Source organism: Seriola lalandi, unplaced genomic scaffold, assembly GCF_002814215.2.
Source record: "Seriola lalandi dorsalis isolate HSWRI2012SDOR001 ecotype SW California unplaced genomic scaffold, Sedor1 jcf7180002054955, whole genome shotgun sequence".
NCBI classification, from domain to species: Eukaryota; Metazoa; Chordata; class Actinopteri; order Carangiformes; family Carangidae; genus Seriola; species Seriola lalandi.
In genome coordinates, this window is record NW_019525506.1 from 1,389,076 (window position 1) to 1,404,172 (window position 15,097).

Sequence of the window (15,097 nt, forward strand, 5' to 3'; positions counted from 1 at the left end):
TGCACGCCTAAAAGGTGCCAAGCCTTTTATAGAGTGTTGGTTTTTTACAAGTGTTAGTTAAGCTCTCTGTGGGGACTCTGGGAATGCGAAGCCTGGGGCTTTGAGAAAAAAAGAGTGAAAGAGAAGAAGCAAAATAAAGCGGTGGACGGAGACAGGCACTCAGATCTAAAGGAATAGATGATTTAGAGCCCGATAGGCAGCCGGGAGGAGTGGTGATGCTTTGGGGCTTAAAGCATTTTATTTCCAATAAGGAGGTAAATTTCCCAAATTTAGGTTCAGATTCCGAGGGCTGGCTACTTCAACATTTTCAGCCCCAGCGCTAACTGAGATATGAATTCTCTAGACCTAGGCTTACGAGAAGCAGGCCCGTAGTCCGTTTTGAGGCTCAATCCATATTTTAAGAACCACTGCCTTTGAGCCATACAACAGTGAAATGCCTGGGGCAGGGATAAGGATAGCCAGAAGTAAACGCTGAGGGGAAAGACAAAGCAAATAGATAAGGATGTTCGTCTAACAGCAGAACAGAATGGGATGGCGATAGCATGAGAGGCAGTTGCACAAAAATTATTGTTCTTTCTCCTTTCCATAACGCTTTCTTGAAAGTTAAATATAGTTGCAACCATGGTGCCTTAATTTATTTTTTTCTGTTCAGGGTCGATAAAATCCTAATTATATCCATATATATCAAATGTAAAGTTTTAGTGGGTGACTACTCTGTATGGCGATTGTATGTTAACCTGTTGCTAAAAACATGGCAGGGAGAGGGGGAGAGGAGTAAGACTGCACCTACTTCCCTATAATAGAAGTTTGTTGGTAACATCTATTGGTCCTTACAGGAACTGAGTAGTATTTAAACTTTAGATAACAATATCTTCCACAATGGGGAAAAAACAATACTGGTATAAAACACTGAAATGTACTACCATCTACTGAGATTACATTTTTACTCTGCTAACCATTTTGGCCTCTGTCCATCACGCTGGCTTTAAATGGATAGAAATGTGATGCAGTGTCACACTTACCCCACTGGTCCTCCAGCTTGCCTTACCCACTGAGCGAAACTAATTCATGTCAGCATGGATTCCATGGCAGCAAAAAAACTTGCATTATGATATGGACAATGGGCAATCAAGCCTCACTCCCTGCTGGCATGGATGGATGGATGGATGGATGGATGGATGGATGGATGGATGGATGGATAGATTTTTCTAAAATCACTACCAGTTAAGCTTGGCTATTCCCCAATTCTATCAAAAGCTACAAGCCCAGGCTTTAAACGCCTCGGGCAGAGAGAGGAGGGTTGAAACTAAACAGAAGGACAGGAAGGAAGACGGCCTGAAACTATAAAGTCAGATGCAAAGAGAAAAGTGTACAGTCCCAAACTTTGGTATTTTTTTTATTATTTTGAAGATGGAGAAGATTTGCAAGTCAAGCAGAGGGAATGAAAGAGGGAGAACAGGGAGACAGAGAGGCTCTGACAGACAACCAAGGAGTTACTTAGACTGAACCTCATTTGCAGATGTTTGATGTTTCCCTCTTTCTCCACACTCGGGGGAATCTCGTCTAGTATCAGATGTGTTAACACCTTCTTTTGGACTGTTGGTCCATTTCTGTTCTTTCACAGTGCAAGTTTCACATCAATGTTTTATCCTCCTTTTTTTCCTCGTTTTAATGGGGTATTCACAGTGCAGACTCCAGCAGCCCATTATTTTTTGCTTAGAAGGTAAGTAATTGCACAAAGACCTATGCATTGTCTTGACCAGCCATTTTTCACTTTTCTTCTTTGGTAATATTTTCTGTGCAGTGCATAATGAAATCACTTAACTGACAAATTGCAAAAAATAAAATACCATTTGCATTAGCTAAAACTACTTGGTTAAGGTGAGAGAAAGATCGTGTTCAGGATCAAGTCTGTTTGAGAGTTAAAAGAAACGAGCACTAACTGTTGGTGAGATGCAAAAACAACTTTCTTGTCTTGAATTGTCGGACACAACACATGACAGAGAGCCTGCCTTTTTCAGAGTGGTATAACAGCTTAAACTTCACACACTCTCAAAAAGAGATTCAGCCCGAGAGAACAAAAAGCTAACTGGGGAAACTGAGGGAGGTTTCAAATGAAAAGCCAAGGGAAGAGAGAAGGATGAGGCGAAAGCAGGCAGGGGAGGAAGGAGTGGAGGTTTCTGAACACAGACAGACTGCCTCTGAGCTGGCCGGTACATGCAGGTGAAATCCCTGTGTGCTGTTGGCTGCTACACTACATTACCCCTAGCTTTCACTTTGAGCCAGGGACTTGGGGGATAGATGGAATAGAGGGGAAAGAAGGGAAGCCTGACGAATAGGGGAAAGGGACACAGAGACCCTAACTATACCTCAACCTTGTTTTATAAGGAATTATGGAAACCATTCCAGTTGATCGAGTTTTCTTTGCAAAATGACACTTCAGTTCCACTTTTAACATTTGAAAAACAATAATGGCATATTGTAAGGTGGTGGAAGGTGCTCTAAGCGGGTTATGTTCTTTATTTTGAAAGGCTGAGATAACAAATGGGAACATTGCAAAAATAAACTTAACAATCAACATTGTGGTACACAGTATGAATAGTCAGGGTCATGCTGATGCTCTAAAAGTTTTAAAAATTTTTGCAAAAACCACTTAGATGAAAGGGAATAGCATTGCAGCATTAATACAGTCATCCATATTAGATGAGGATGAAGGGGCCTGGGACTGTGGGGATGCACAGTGTGTCTTTGCATCAGAGACTCGGGGGAGTGGTTGAGTGAGGTGACAGCGCTTGGGGAAAAAGCTGTTGAGGTGATGGGTGATCATGGCGTTAATGGACCGGTACTGTCTCCCAGAGGAATGTTTCTCAAACAGATGGTTGCCTGGGTGGGCAAGGTCGGTGGCAGTTTTACCTGTCTTTTTATCCGCTATGGTGTCCTGAAGCTCCTTGATGGAAAGCAGCTGACAGTCAATGATCCGCTCAGCAGTGGGGAGTACATGCCTAAGCCGTGTCCTTTGAACAGCAGGAAGCAGGAACTCAACCAAACTTTGATGGAGGGAATGAGGATGCTTGTGACTATTTCTGTGTAAACTTGGACGAAAGACATGTCCACATTTGAAAGACTTTTTTTTGGTGGTCATAAAACAGACCTACGCTGAATATCTCACACATCACCGCTAAACTCCAAATCTCCTCTGCATGTCTGGCTAAGTCGCTAAAAGATCTCCTGACTTATGTTGTTTATTATAATTAATTATACTGCTGGTTTGCACTTTGCATTTCTTTGCTTTTGATTTTCTGTCTCTTGTCATGACTGACCTTCAGAGTTCCCTCTTTAATTACAAACTCACAATTCATATTGCAATATTTAGACCATATCTTAAACCAAGTTAAATATCATGGCTTACACAGGTTATTTACAAGTACATTATTTAGTTTTTAGTGCAGTTAGTTTGAGAGAGCTGGAGTGAGACAGTGGAGTTTGTTTTTTTTAAGCTCCTCACACAGGGGAGCAAGGTAAATGCATTAGATGCACAACCTGTACTATGAGCTAGCGTGGAGAAAGGATTGACGATGGCAAATAAAGCCAAACTGACCGTTCAGTCAGTCACCACGGCGAGCAAGCTAACAGAGAGAATAGCTGACAGGTGACAGGGAGCCCTGTAATACAGCCACTTAAATAGCCAGATCTGACAGAAAGCAGGAAGTTTACAGACACAGTGGCCGATTTGAAAGCACATGTGAAAACTGGACTGGCACAACCTAAATTGCTATGTAAAACAGCCATGGCATGCACAAGAATGAGGAAGCAAGTGTTATGCACTGGGTTCTCTACATTGCTTCATTTCTTTTTTGCTCTGTTGACAAAAGCTTTTGATTCTGTTAATTTACATATCTTTCTTACCATAGAGAACATAAGTCAGACAGTGTGAAATGTTTATGTGGCTTGGCGCCATTGATTATACATGTCAGTGGCTGTGCCAGGATAAATATGGCATATTAAGAACCAAGCTTAAATCTGCTTAGACTGGTAAAACGCGCACGTACCGCGTGTGTTTGTTTTTGTCTGTGTGCATGAGTTTGGCGTGCGTGTGTATGCATGTACACAATAATACATCTTTCTGACTGCGCTCTGATGTTTATTGATGAGGATGGGAAAAAAGTTTATTGTGATGAAAAACAGAGCCATGATAAACCAAAGCACGGTGTTAAAAATACCATATTTGAATTAATCCTTTGTTGAACTTTGTTTCTCCTACCTTAAATAAATGAGGACTTCATACATACTGCACATTATATGTTCTCTTAATTTTGCATTAACCTGTCTGTGAGTACTGTATGTATGAATGGACATTATTAGGAGTCACAGCACTGGTGATGATGATTGTGTTGCCTGTGATAATATAGTTAGCAGTAATTACAACTATTACTGCAAATAACTGTTTCTACAAATTAATAATAGTAATTAGATTATAATGGCTTGATAACTCTGTGCTCCAGGACAGATTAGAGCACCGTTGTTTGCCCATTAAAGATGCCATCTCGATGTCTCTGTTTGCTCATCTACCTTTCTCATCATCACCACACAAACACAGGTACACAGAGAGATGCAATAATGTAACAATTAGTATACAAACCGTGATTGTAAGTCCATGAACCATGATGAAATTTAGCACTCACTCACTCCATGTTGTGCTAACACAGCAAGACGTGCGCATCTGCATGTACGCACGTGTATGCCCAGGCAGACACACACACTGTTCCAATTTAAAACTCACTTGTAAACAGATTGGGTGTCCAGCTGTTGTCCTGTGGAGTTCTTCATTTGCTTATGTGCATCGTATGACTGCGCTGCTACGTACATGTGCGAGAAAAGGAAATAAAGTTACAAGCTTTTCACCACAAACTACTATGACTTTGTGGTCATGTTCTCCCTAACCATGTCATGTTGTTGTTGCTGAAAAAACTAACATTCCCCTCTTAATCTCCTGACTGTGGGAAAAGGTGTTTATGTGGCATCTAACACAGAGAAAAACTGTCCAAAATATCTCCCACTGTCCTTGCTTAACCTTCTTAACTCACACCCTGCTTGATATTGTTAAAATCAGTGTTGTGATTGTTTGTGTGTGCGTGTGTGTGTGTGTGTGTGTGTGTGTGTGTGTGTGTGTGTGTGTGTGTGTGTGTGTGTGCAGGATTGTGTTTGTCTTCCTTCTAAATTAATTTCTTTCTGAACCAATGCAGTTGCATTGTGTCTCTCCTCATAATATGCTGTAGAACCTCCAAAATTTGGCATTGATGCAATCACACCATCGCCCCAACCCTCTGGCCCTTAACAAGTCTAATCAATCCAGTTAATTGCTTAGCCATGACACTGGCAATGACGGCAGTGTCATCCGTTTTCCATATCAAATACATCATTAGGTAGTTGCTTTACATATCCACACACACACACACACATACACACACACATATCTTCCGACATCATTAGCAGTGGTCTCAACCAAAGTGCCTTAATTAGGATTACCTTGACCTGCAATGTAGCTCATTAAGTATAGAGGAGACCAGGCAGTAAAAGTACTGACACCAGCATCCTGGTACTGTTATCATACAAAAATAACTCTTAATAGAGATAATTATAGCGGTTTGGCACGTTAATCGTAACTCTTGACATTGTCAAGAGTTATTCATTCTTTTGGCATCTCAGTAGGAATATGTCTTGGATTCAGCAACAATTGTACTTTTTGGCTAACCCACCCCTGTCCTAACAGCACAGCAACAAGAACCGTTTTCCTGATTGAAGTTTAACTGATAAAAGCCAACTAAATACTTTTTCAGTCACATAATTAGTGTAAAACATTTGGATTGGGAGAAATATTTCTTTAAAATGTATCACTTCTGGTTTGACCTCTATGAGATTTAAATTTAAAACTTTCTTTATTCACTCTTCTAACTGTCTTTTTTTTATTTCAGAGGACAGATGCCCCAGTATATTCAGTCAACTGGGCAAGGTTTTTAGTCATTGGGGCACACAATTATTAATCACAGAGTTGGTTTTGTTCAGCAGGAGGAAGTTACTCAAGACAGTCCTTATGGGTCTGGATGGATCTGTGTTGTTTGGGTTTAGCTGTAGGTAAAGCTGAATGTCATCAGTATAGAGGTGATGCCAATTTCATATTTATAAATGACCAATGGGCAGCATGTATGAGGAGAAAAGAATAGACATAGGACGAGGTCCTTGAGGAACATCACTGGAAATAAACGGAGAAATGTGAATTCAGGTTATGTGTTTTCATAAAATCACCCATATATTGAAGCTAATCATTGCCATAATAAGTTGAATTACATCAGCAACTGAATATCATATTTTGAAATCACTTCACTATACTTTTTTCTGAACGTATCTGGTAGGACTTTTACTTTGTGAAATTTTCAATAGTCAATTTCAAGTTGTTCAATTTCAAGAAACTTTATTTCAGTACGTATTTATTTTAGGTTTCTCAAATTCAAATAGAAAATTCATGTGCCTAAAATCCAAAAACACTCATTTGGCTCAATTCAGATGTAAGAACTGTTGTCAACTCAAAAACTCTGGTTGCTCAAATACCCTTCATCAAATTCAGGTCAAATCAAGCGAAATGAAAAAAAACACTTCCTTCTTTAAAACCTTAATATTTGTATACGTTTTTTGCTACTCATATTTTGTCTATTAAAATCCACGGACCAGAGTATCTGCATCAATAAATCAAACAGGCAAAAACAACCCTCCTACATTCAGTGAATCACCACCATGAGTTTTTGTTTTCATGTCTGTGTGTGTGTATAAGACAGGGCATGTCTTCAGAATGCTTTTGTGTCTTCAGGTTTCTAGAAACAAAGGTATTCAGTACTGACAGAAGCACTGTTCTGACAACAAAAGCCATATCTCAGATAGATACGCAGGATATAATGTGAGTAATGCAAATGCACTAGGGAATCATTTCCAGTTAGAGCTCATGAATTGAGATATTTACCGAACCTATCCAAACAGAGAGATAACTGATCAGCTACAGCAGAGAATATGGTGTAAAGATATCAGTGATGATCTTAATATTTGTTCTTATCTGAGTGCATTACCTTTTTTTGTGAAATTGTGTCCCTCTAGAGCCAAATCTATGGTCACATCTTTATCTCTGTCTGTCTTTCTTTAGATATCCGTGGTATTGAGGATTTCCTGGACCGGACCTCTCAGCAGGGAATGGACGTGTCCCTTCAGAAGGTGGAATCTAATATCAACATGATGATCACAAGTCTGTTCAGAACAATGCGTGTGGAAGAGCTGCATCGATACAGGGATACACTACGCAGAGCTGTGCTGTTCATGAGTCCAGCCACCGCCAAGGCTTTTATCACTGAGGTAAGGAAAATGTTTGGTTTTTTTTGCAGGTAATAATTTAAGTGGAAAAAACCAGTAAGAGTAGTTCAAGCTTTCCTCACAACCCAGTCTATTGAGATGTTAGCCTTGCGGATCAAAATGCTTTGACACAGAAGTAGAAAATTGGAATCAATGAGGGATGGATTTCTTGGACAAACGTAATCTAACTGAATACATCAGCACTGCATCTTATCTACCAGAAGAAAAAGAAGTATGTCCAGAAAGAGGCAGAAGTCGACTCTACTGACTGTATGCATGAAACCCTAGCAAATGGGAGGATCTGCCTTTGTCATGGTTTAGATGTTGTGTCATGAGTGAGAATGAGAACTCAGTTTGCTACAGAAACACTGTAGTACACTTCCCTGCACATCAACACAGTATTTTTGGTTTTGTGTATTTTAGGTTATCAAATGTGTTTTGCAGGGATTATGTGTCGCATTGCCACACATATACTAATCATGTTAAGAAGCTCATGGATGTTTCTCCGACTCAACTTAGCTCTGTGTGTCTCTACCAATTAACCAGATCAGCTAAAAATATAGCAGCTAGTCCTCTCAAGTCCAATAAAGTGTTATTCATGATGTCCTGAACATGGCATGGCAGTCATAAAAATTTACATTAGACATAGGAAAATATTTTTCAGTCTCTCCTAGCTCTTCTTGTCTCTCTCTCTTTTATGTCTCTCTCTCTCTCTCTCTCTCTCTCTCTGGTCAAGTCAGTATTGATTTAGGGTGTACATATAGCACAGCTTACTCAAACAGAATATGTATGTAATATTTATTTATTTATTTACTTATAAATGTGTTTTAACTAGTCCCCTCCCACACACGTGCGCAACCCACCCACCACCATGGTCTTTATCTCTGCAGAAGAAGACAATCAGGGGAGTTCCTTTTGCTCTACACATAAATGATATGGAGGTCATGGCTGAAAGCAATAGGCTCTAGCATTAGTTATGAATTCATAATTTGAGGCAGTAGGATGGGGCTTAATCCCATGTGTCATGTTCTCATCTCAGTTTAATTAAAAGTGACCTCGGAAAGAGCAATCACAATCTAATTTGGTTGGGGGCGTAACGGGGATGGGGGGAGAGGGGAGTGAGAGATGGGGTGTTATTGTGCGTCTGTGAGAGTGTTAGTGTCAGTATTTGTGTATGTGTGTATCTATGGCTTAGTGTTTGTGTAGTTTTAGCCTTTTTAGTGTAGCATGGAAACACACTGAAGTGAGCACACAGTACTGGCCAGAGGACTGTGACTCAAGGTTTCACACTGTTGGATCACACTAAGGAAATCTCTGGGCCTGCTTTAAGTGATTTTGATCATGAAAGAGAAGAAAGACTCACAGCAATGGAAATTTTGTTGCAGTTTTGCGAAGGCGTTAGACCCTCAAGTCAGCACAGAAAGTGTTATAATCTCTTATTGCATTTAAACACTGAGCATACAGCTTCTCCCATGCTTAACTGTACACTATACTAGGTTCAGAGGGTTGAACCAGTGCATCTGCATAATCTAAAGGGTTTTTTTATTTAATGTTGGTGTTCTCAGTAGCTAATGCCAAAGTAAGAGAATAGAATGTATCATATGCACATTTAATAGCTGTAATATATAATCTAAAAACAGTATATTTTCTGTAACCAGATTTGACTGACAGGACAGACCGACGTTAGATCATCTGTGTCCCCTTACACATGATTTACCTCACTGATCCCCCAACACAAGAGAAATGACTGGGGCATCAGTTTTAAATAGACAATAATGCCTCTGATGAAATAGTGAACAGTGAAAAGGGCTCAAAATATTCAGAAATTGATGATTGAATGCGTCACAATTATCACTCACTCATTTGTTTTATGAGAGCTGATCTACAATAGATGTGGAAAATTGCTTTAGCTGGTACACAATATGGAAGTGTTGGCCTCCATTTTAGTGTCTTAGTAGAACCCAAGTGGAGTTTCACTCTCTCTCCTTTGGGAAGGTTGACAAAGAAGTCATTTAATCTAATTTAGTCAAACATCAAGTGGAGAGGGATTTCTGAGATGAAGTGTCGGGAGATGGTAAAGATTGGTGGAGAAGATTGATGATCATAGATCTCTCTATCTCTCCCTGGCAAGATGGTGAGGAGGGGTTAGGGAGAGAGAGACAGATACAAGGACTGAAAGAGAGACACACGCAGGCAGAGAGACATGTGGAGACAGAGAGAGATTGCTGGGACCTTGTTTTTTTCCCCCATCAGAGTTATTTGTGAGGTCATTTGTCACAGAGAGCACCTCCCATCCAGATGCATTAGGCCCTGATGTTAGACGTGAACTGAAAGCTGTTCCAAAATTCCAAGACTTGGCAGAAGGAGTGAGACAGGGAGATGAGAGTTATGGCAGGCTGAGAGAGTGATTAGCGGATGGAATACAATTACGAAAGTGCAATTAAGGAAGTGCCCTAAATCTAAAATTCTCTAACCAGGTAGGTTTTGTGCTTAAACTTTACCAAACCTGAAAGGGTATGTTCCATTTTTTTCAAATATGTTCACAAACAATACATATTTGCTCACAGGGTCTCTGAAACAGTCTAATTGTCCGTACTATCCAAACTGGCTGTGACAAGATGGCCAGGAAAACACAACGACAAAAGGATAACTTCTGTGTTTTAGCCTGAAGGAGTTGTTAAAGAAATGGGAATAAAAGGAAGCAAAGCAAATGGAAAGAATGAATAAAACAAGGGATGTAATAATCTATAGATGAACACAGGAACAAATACAGATGAAAAGATCTTAAAACTAAATTTGGTGAGCAAGCGTCTACGGTAATCTGTTCAACTGCCACTGGTTATTATTTCTTTGGCCATTGTGATGAGTTCTGGGTTAGCACTACATGGAGGGCCGGCTAATGACTTGTTTTTTTTAGGCCTTACCAATTTTGTTAAACAAAATACAAAATGTTTGCTGAAAAGTCAGATTTTGTTAGATTGATATACAACAGAGTGACTTCTGTCAGTTGATTGTTGCACCTATAAATGACCACATAAGGAAAAATATAGACGTAAGAAAGAATGGTTTTGAGCCGAACCGTGATGTCAGATAAGACATAGTGGTTATTATGAACCTGTTGGCTCATCTCTTTCTTTTTGAGACATTATTGTCAGTCTGTGTGTCCTTGCTTGCCTGTGATTTATGGGTTTTATGTCTTTGTTGTGATGTGAGCCCAGCAGGAAATAAAGTTCAACATCTTCTGGGTTCTCAGCAGAATGTCTTCCACCATGCACATCCATGCATTTCACCACACACGCACATGGACATATTCTCAGAATGAGCACACGCTTTTAATTTTCTGCATTATTTAACATTTTCCTGCTTGTCCTTTTTTCAGTCTAGTACATGTGGGTGAATGTACCCGTCGCTGCCAACAAGGCTCATGGCTGGTACATACAGTACATCTGCCTATTCCACCCACTTCATGTACACACAGGAGCAAAGTGGGTTTTTTACCCTGGGACCCTTGTCTTCTTAAAAATATTACTTGTCATGAGTTATGAATGGCTTTCCTGGACTTTCTCAGCTCATGAAAGACCGATAACATAACAAATTTAAGAAAATGAAAATCATTGCAATTGTTGTTTTCTCATGGTTAAAATATAAATGTGATGCTTAATCAATAAAATATGAAGTAACAAAAACAGAGACAATGTAGGGGAGAATAATATAATCCTATAATATTGGTATAAAGTCATACATATTCATATTCTAACCATGAATTATGCATAAAACCCTCACAAGGTGACTATCATCTTGCTGTAATGATATGTTCACCGTTAACCAGTGTAACGTGTAGTATGACAAGCTTAAGAGTAAGAGAGAACATGACTTTACATAGCCTTTTCATGCTCTGTAATTTGGAAGTAAACAGCACTGTTGACATCTATAGAATGCTGTGTTATAAAATAAGAAACTTTGCACTGTCCATCTGTGTTTCAGTCAGGCCTTTGTTTTACATTTTCTTGGCAGAAGTAGCATGAAATAATGAGGGAATGAATATTATATGAACGGAAGTATTAGTATTTGGGAATTAGACAGTATTACCCTCAGTCAAAATTTACTCAGGCAGAATTAGTTTTCTGTCTCACTTTCTCTGTCACACACATATACACATAGACTTCATATTAGATATGCAAAGAAGTGGAAAATATGAATTTTGCCATTTGATCTCAAAGCGTTAAAATTTTAAAACGTTGCCATTTTGGGACTATTTTCTGACATTTCTTACTTGAAGGACCATCAAAGGGTTTGGAGATTATTCCAGAGATGACAGATGTCGCAAATGAAACATGAAGGAAAATATTCTGTATAAGACATGTTGAATAATGTATTCCCTGAATATGGCTGTATCCACTGCAAAAGTTTTTGCCTAAGTAAAGCCAACTATCATCTCTGTCCCCTGTCTTTTATGACTGAAAGAACCAGGAAATACTCAGACACTGTACAGAGCTGGCAGTGAAATCTATTGCCCCAACATAAAACAAGTGTATTATATATTGTGTGTGACAGCAGAACATGAGACTGCAAGTTGACCACATATTATACAAAATATGAACATACCATCAATTTATATCTTGGATTTCTGACTGTGTCATTGCCTTGACTCAGTCACTTGATGAATTGTAATACCAACCTGGGACAGGTTTCTTCTTATTTATACATCTTTGATAATACTTCCAGGTCTGCTTAATTCTTCTTTTGCTGACAGTTACCCAAACCATGACAGAAATGGTGTATAAAGGCCCTATGATCTATGCTGCTCCCTTCCCATGTCTGGAATAGCCTGAAGAAAACGCATTTGGAACAGAAGGAACTTGGAAGTTATTTTGCTCGGTGGGTGGAATTTTGTTGTTATAGTCGGTGGGTGGCTCTGCTGGGAGCTGTGTTTTGAAAAAGTAGTTGAGCTGTTGTCATAGTTTCAGGATTGTACTTTTTCTACTCTCCTTTTCTCTATCTCAGTGTGTCACTACATTTCTCTACCTTGTTTTCACCATTGTCTATATCTTTATTTGTGTTTATTTCTATCATTTTAAACAGTAGCACACAAGACCTAAGATGCACTTACATTACATTACATTACAGTATAATAATCGTCAAAAGTCACAGGATTTCTCCCAAAGAGTCTCAATTTTAACAGAATGTCTGCAGAAACTATTATTTAAACGCACAGATTTGGTTCAGTGCAGAGGATGAATTTGAATGCCATAACCATTGGATACGTACAAACACCAATTCACACAGAGACACAGATAAAAAAAATAAAAAAAATCATCCAACATAATTTTATGAGGTGAGAATGACATCTCAAATTTCCATCATATTTTATGCAAACAATTTTATGTGACTGTTCAGTTTTGTAAAATAATCTAGAAAGGGGCATCATAGGTGGTGCTGAATGAATGACAATTTGTGAGTTATCAGAAGATTGCATAAATTCTTAGAGGAGGCAACACAGAGAGGAATAGAAGTAAGAGAAAGAGAGTAATGGCCAGCTGCAAGTGGAAAACTGGTGGTAATTTGGAATTTAGTAGAGATTTTTTTCCGATTTCACATTTCAGATGGGCACTCCACTGGCAACACATCAATTTTAGTTCTCTTGAATTTTGCTGAAGTGCTCTGCCAGAAGGCAGTTGTTTCCCACAATTTAATCTATTGTGATTCAATGAAAGCAATGAGATGAGATGAGGCACAGAAACAGAGAATTGATCCATTTAAATAAATAATCATCACAACACATCTAAACTCAGAGACTTTTTTTTTTTTTTTTTTTATAAAGTCAGTCTTATGTAAACACAGGTTTTTCTGGAGATCCCTTTATTAGAAAACAAACAAGTATCACTGTATGGCAAATAGCTACAACAATCACATAAAATATTATAATAGCTGGTCTCTGAAAGATGAGGATCCCATGGTTTCATTGGGATACATGTTGCCATCAATCTAAAGTAGACTTGGGTAAAGGAGAATTAAGTGGGTGGCATGCTTGCCCACAGGTATTGTGAAGGTGTAACGCACACTGGATGGCAGGAGACACACCACAGTCCAGTCTAAAATCCAAACTCTTTAATCCGGTAAGGCAGGCAGAGTCATACACTGTAAAACAGTCCAAAACCAGGCAAACAAATCAGGCAAGAGCAGGGCAGAAATCCAAAAACCAAAAATGCAAACCAGGTCATAAACTGACTAAGAACACTAGTGAATGCAAGAGAGCACTCGGTGATAGCGATGACAAAATGGCAAAAGGCTGAGTGAAACACAGGAGTATATATACTGACTGACGAGCTGATTAACAACAGGTGCGTCTGAAAACGTGTGGATGATTGCTGGCGGGATCGCTGAACAACTTTACAGGAAGCAAAGCAGAGAACAGGAGTGCATACAGATTTCAAAATAAAACAGGAAGTCCATGAGTGTAATGAACAGAGTCCTGACAGATGGAGCAGCAGTCAAAAAGGTCCTTTTTTATTTGTGAAATCTGTCTTGTGCAAAGCAGTTTTCTTGGTCATGGAAAGTTTTTGTACAGATCTGATCACCTATAAAATGCATTTGAATTATTTCCCTACAATCATCCCTGAGGGGTCGGGATTAGCAGGCTTCCACTGCTAATGGAGCCTTAAATCAGATGTTGCGATTCTGCCCTGCTCCACTGCCATTGATGAATATGTATTTTCTCATCAACAACCTGCGTATGAATTTTCTACAATTTATAATGAATTACCTCTGATTCATTTTGGTTCCAAGGGCCATGAAATATATGCTTGTGAGAGACAATGTGGGCTGTCAGTTACAATCAAAAAGGGATTTTTTGCAGGACACATATAATATAATATAATATATTATATTATATTATATTATATTATATTATATTGTATTGTATTGTATTATATTGTATTATATTATATTATATTATAAAATATTATAAATTAAAAAATATGTTTTAAGTTTGTAGTCTGGAATATAAGAAACAAATTGATGTAATACCACTATCTTCCAATTTTATTACATTTAAAGTCACTGTGATGTATTAAGTCTTTTTTCATATATTTGAGTGCCTTATACTTTGGTTCCATGGTTGGTTTAATAACTTTGGTGTAGATATATAATCTGTCTGACTTAATTGTAAATCATGCTGAGTACTCACTTATATAGAGAATTACTGTATCTCAGGATTATTTGATTAAATGTCAGTGTCTTTTAAAATGAAAGGAGATTGGAGAAATTCCAACTCGGAAATATATGACACTGTGGTTCAGTATGGTCGAATTCATTCTTCCATATGCTCTCATCCTTTGTGTCTTTCTCCGTGCTTCTCCTTTTGCCTACTGACATGTGAAGGCCAACATTATGGTCATTCTCTCAGTCTTAAGTCAACTCTTACCGAACTTTTTCCATATTAACCACTCATCTGTAAAGAGCAGTGGGTTGGCCGGGCACTGTCAGAATAAATTGAAGGGTTGAAAATGACTGTGAATAACTTGGTGATTTGTGGGTTGTTTGACTGAATTCTTTGACTTTACTGAGATTTCCTGAATCTTGGTGTTACATACACAATTCTACGTCATTCGTCTGACGTCTTTGCTTTGACGATGGAGCATGAGAAACATGTGTTGACACTTGAAAGTGTAGGAGTGGCTGTAAAATTGGGGGGGGGGGGGGGGGG

At 38.8% G+C, this 15,097-nt stretch overlaps 1 protein-coding gene across 2 annotated transcripts in view; it reads left to right on the top strand.

Moving 5' to 3' along the window:
- grid2 (glutamate receptor, ionotropic, delta 2) overlaps nt 1-15,097 on the top strand; it is a 467,345-nt gene that overhangs the window by 275,086 nt on the left and 177,162 nt on the right. For both annotated transcript variants that reach the window (XM_023395024.2, XM_087170650.1), the window contains exon 4: nt 7,190-7,395. In XM_023395024.2, coding sequence (XP_023250792.1) covers nt 7,190-7,395 — 206 coding nt within the window. The remainder of the gene's footprint in view (nt 1-7,189; nt 7,396-15,097) is intronic.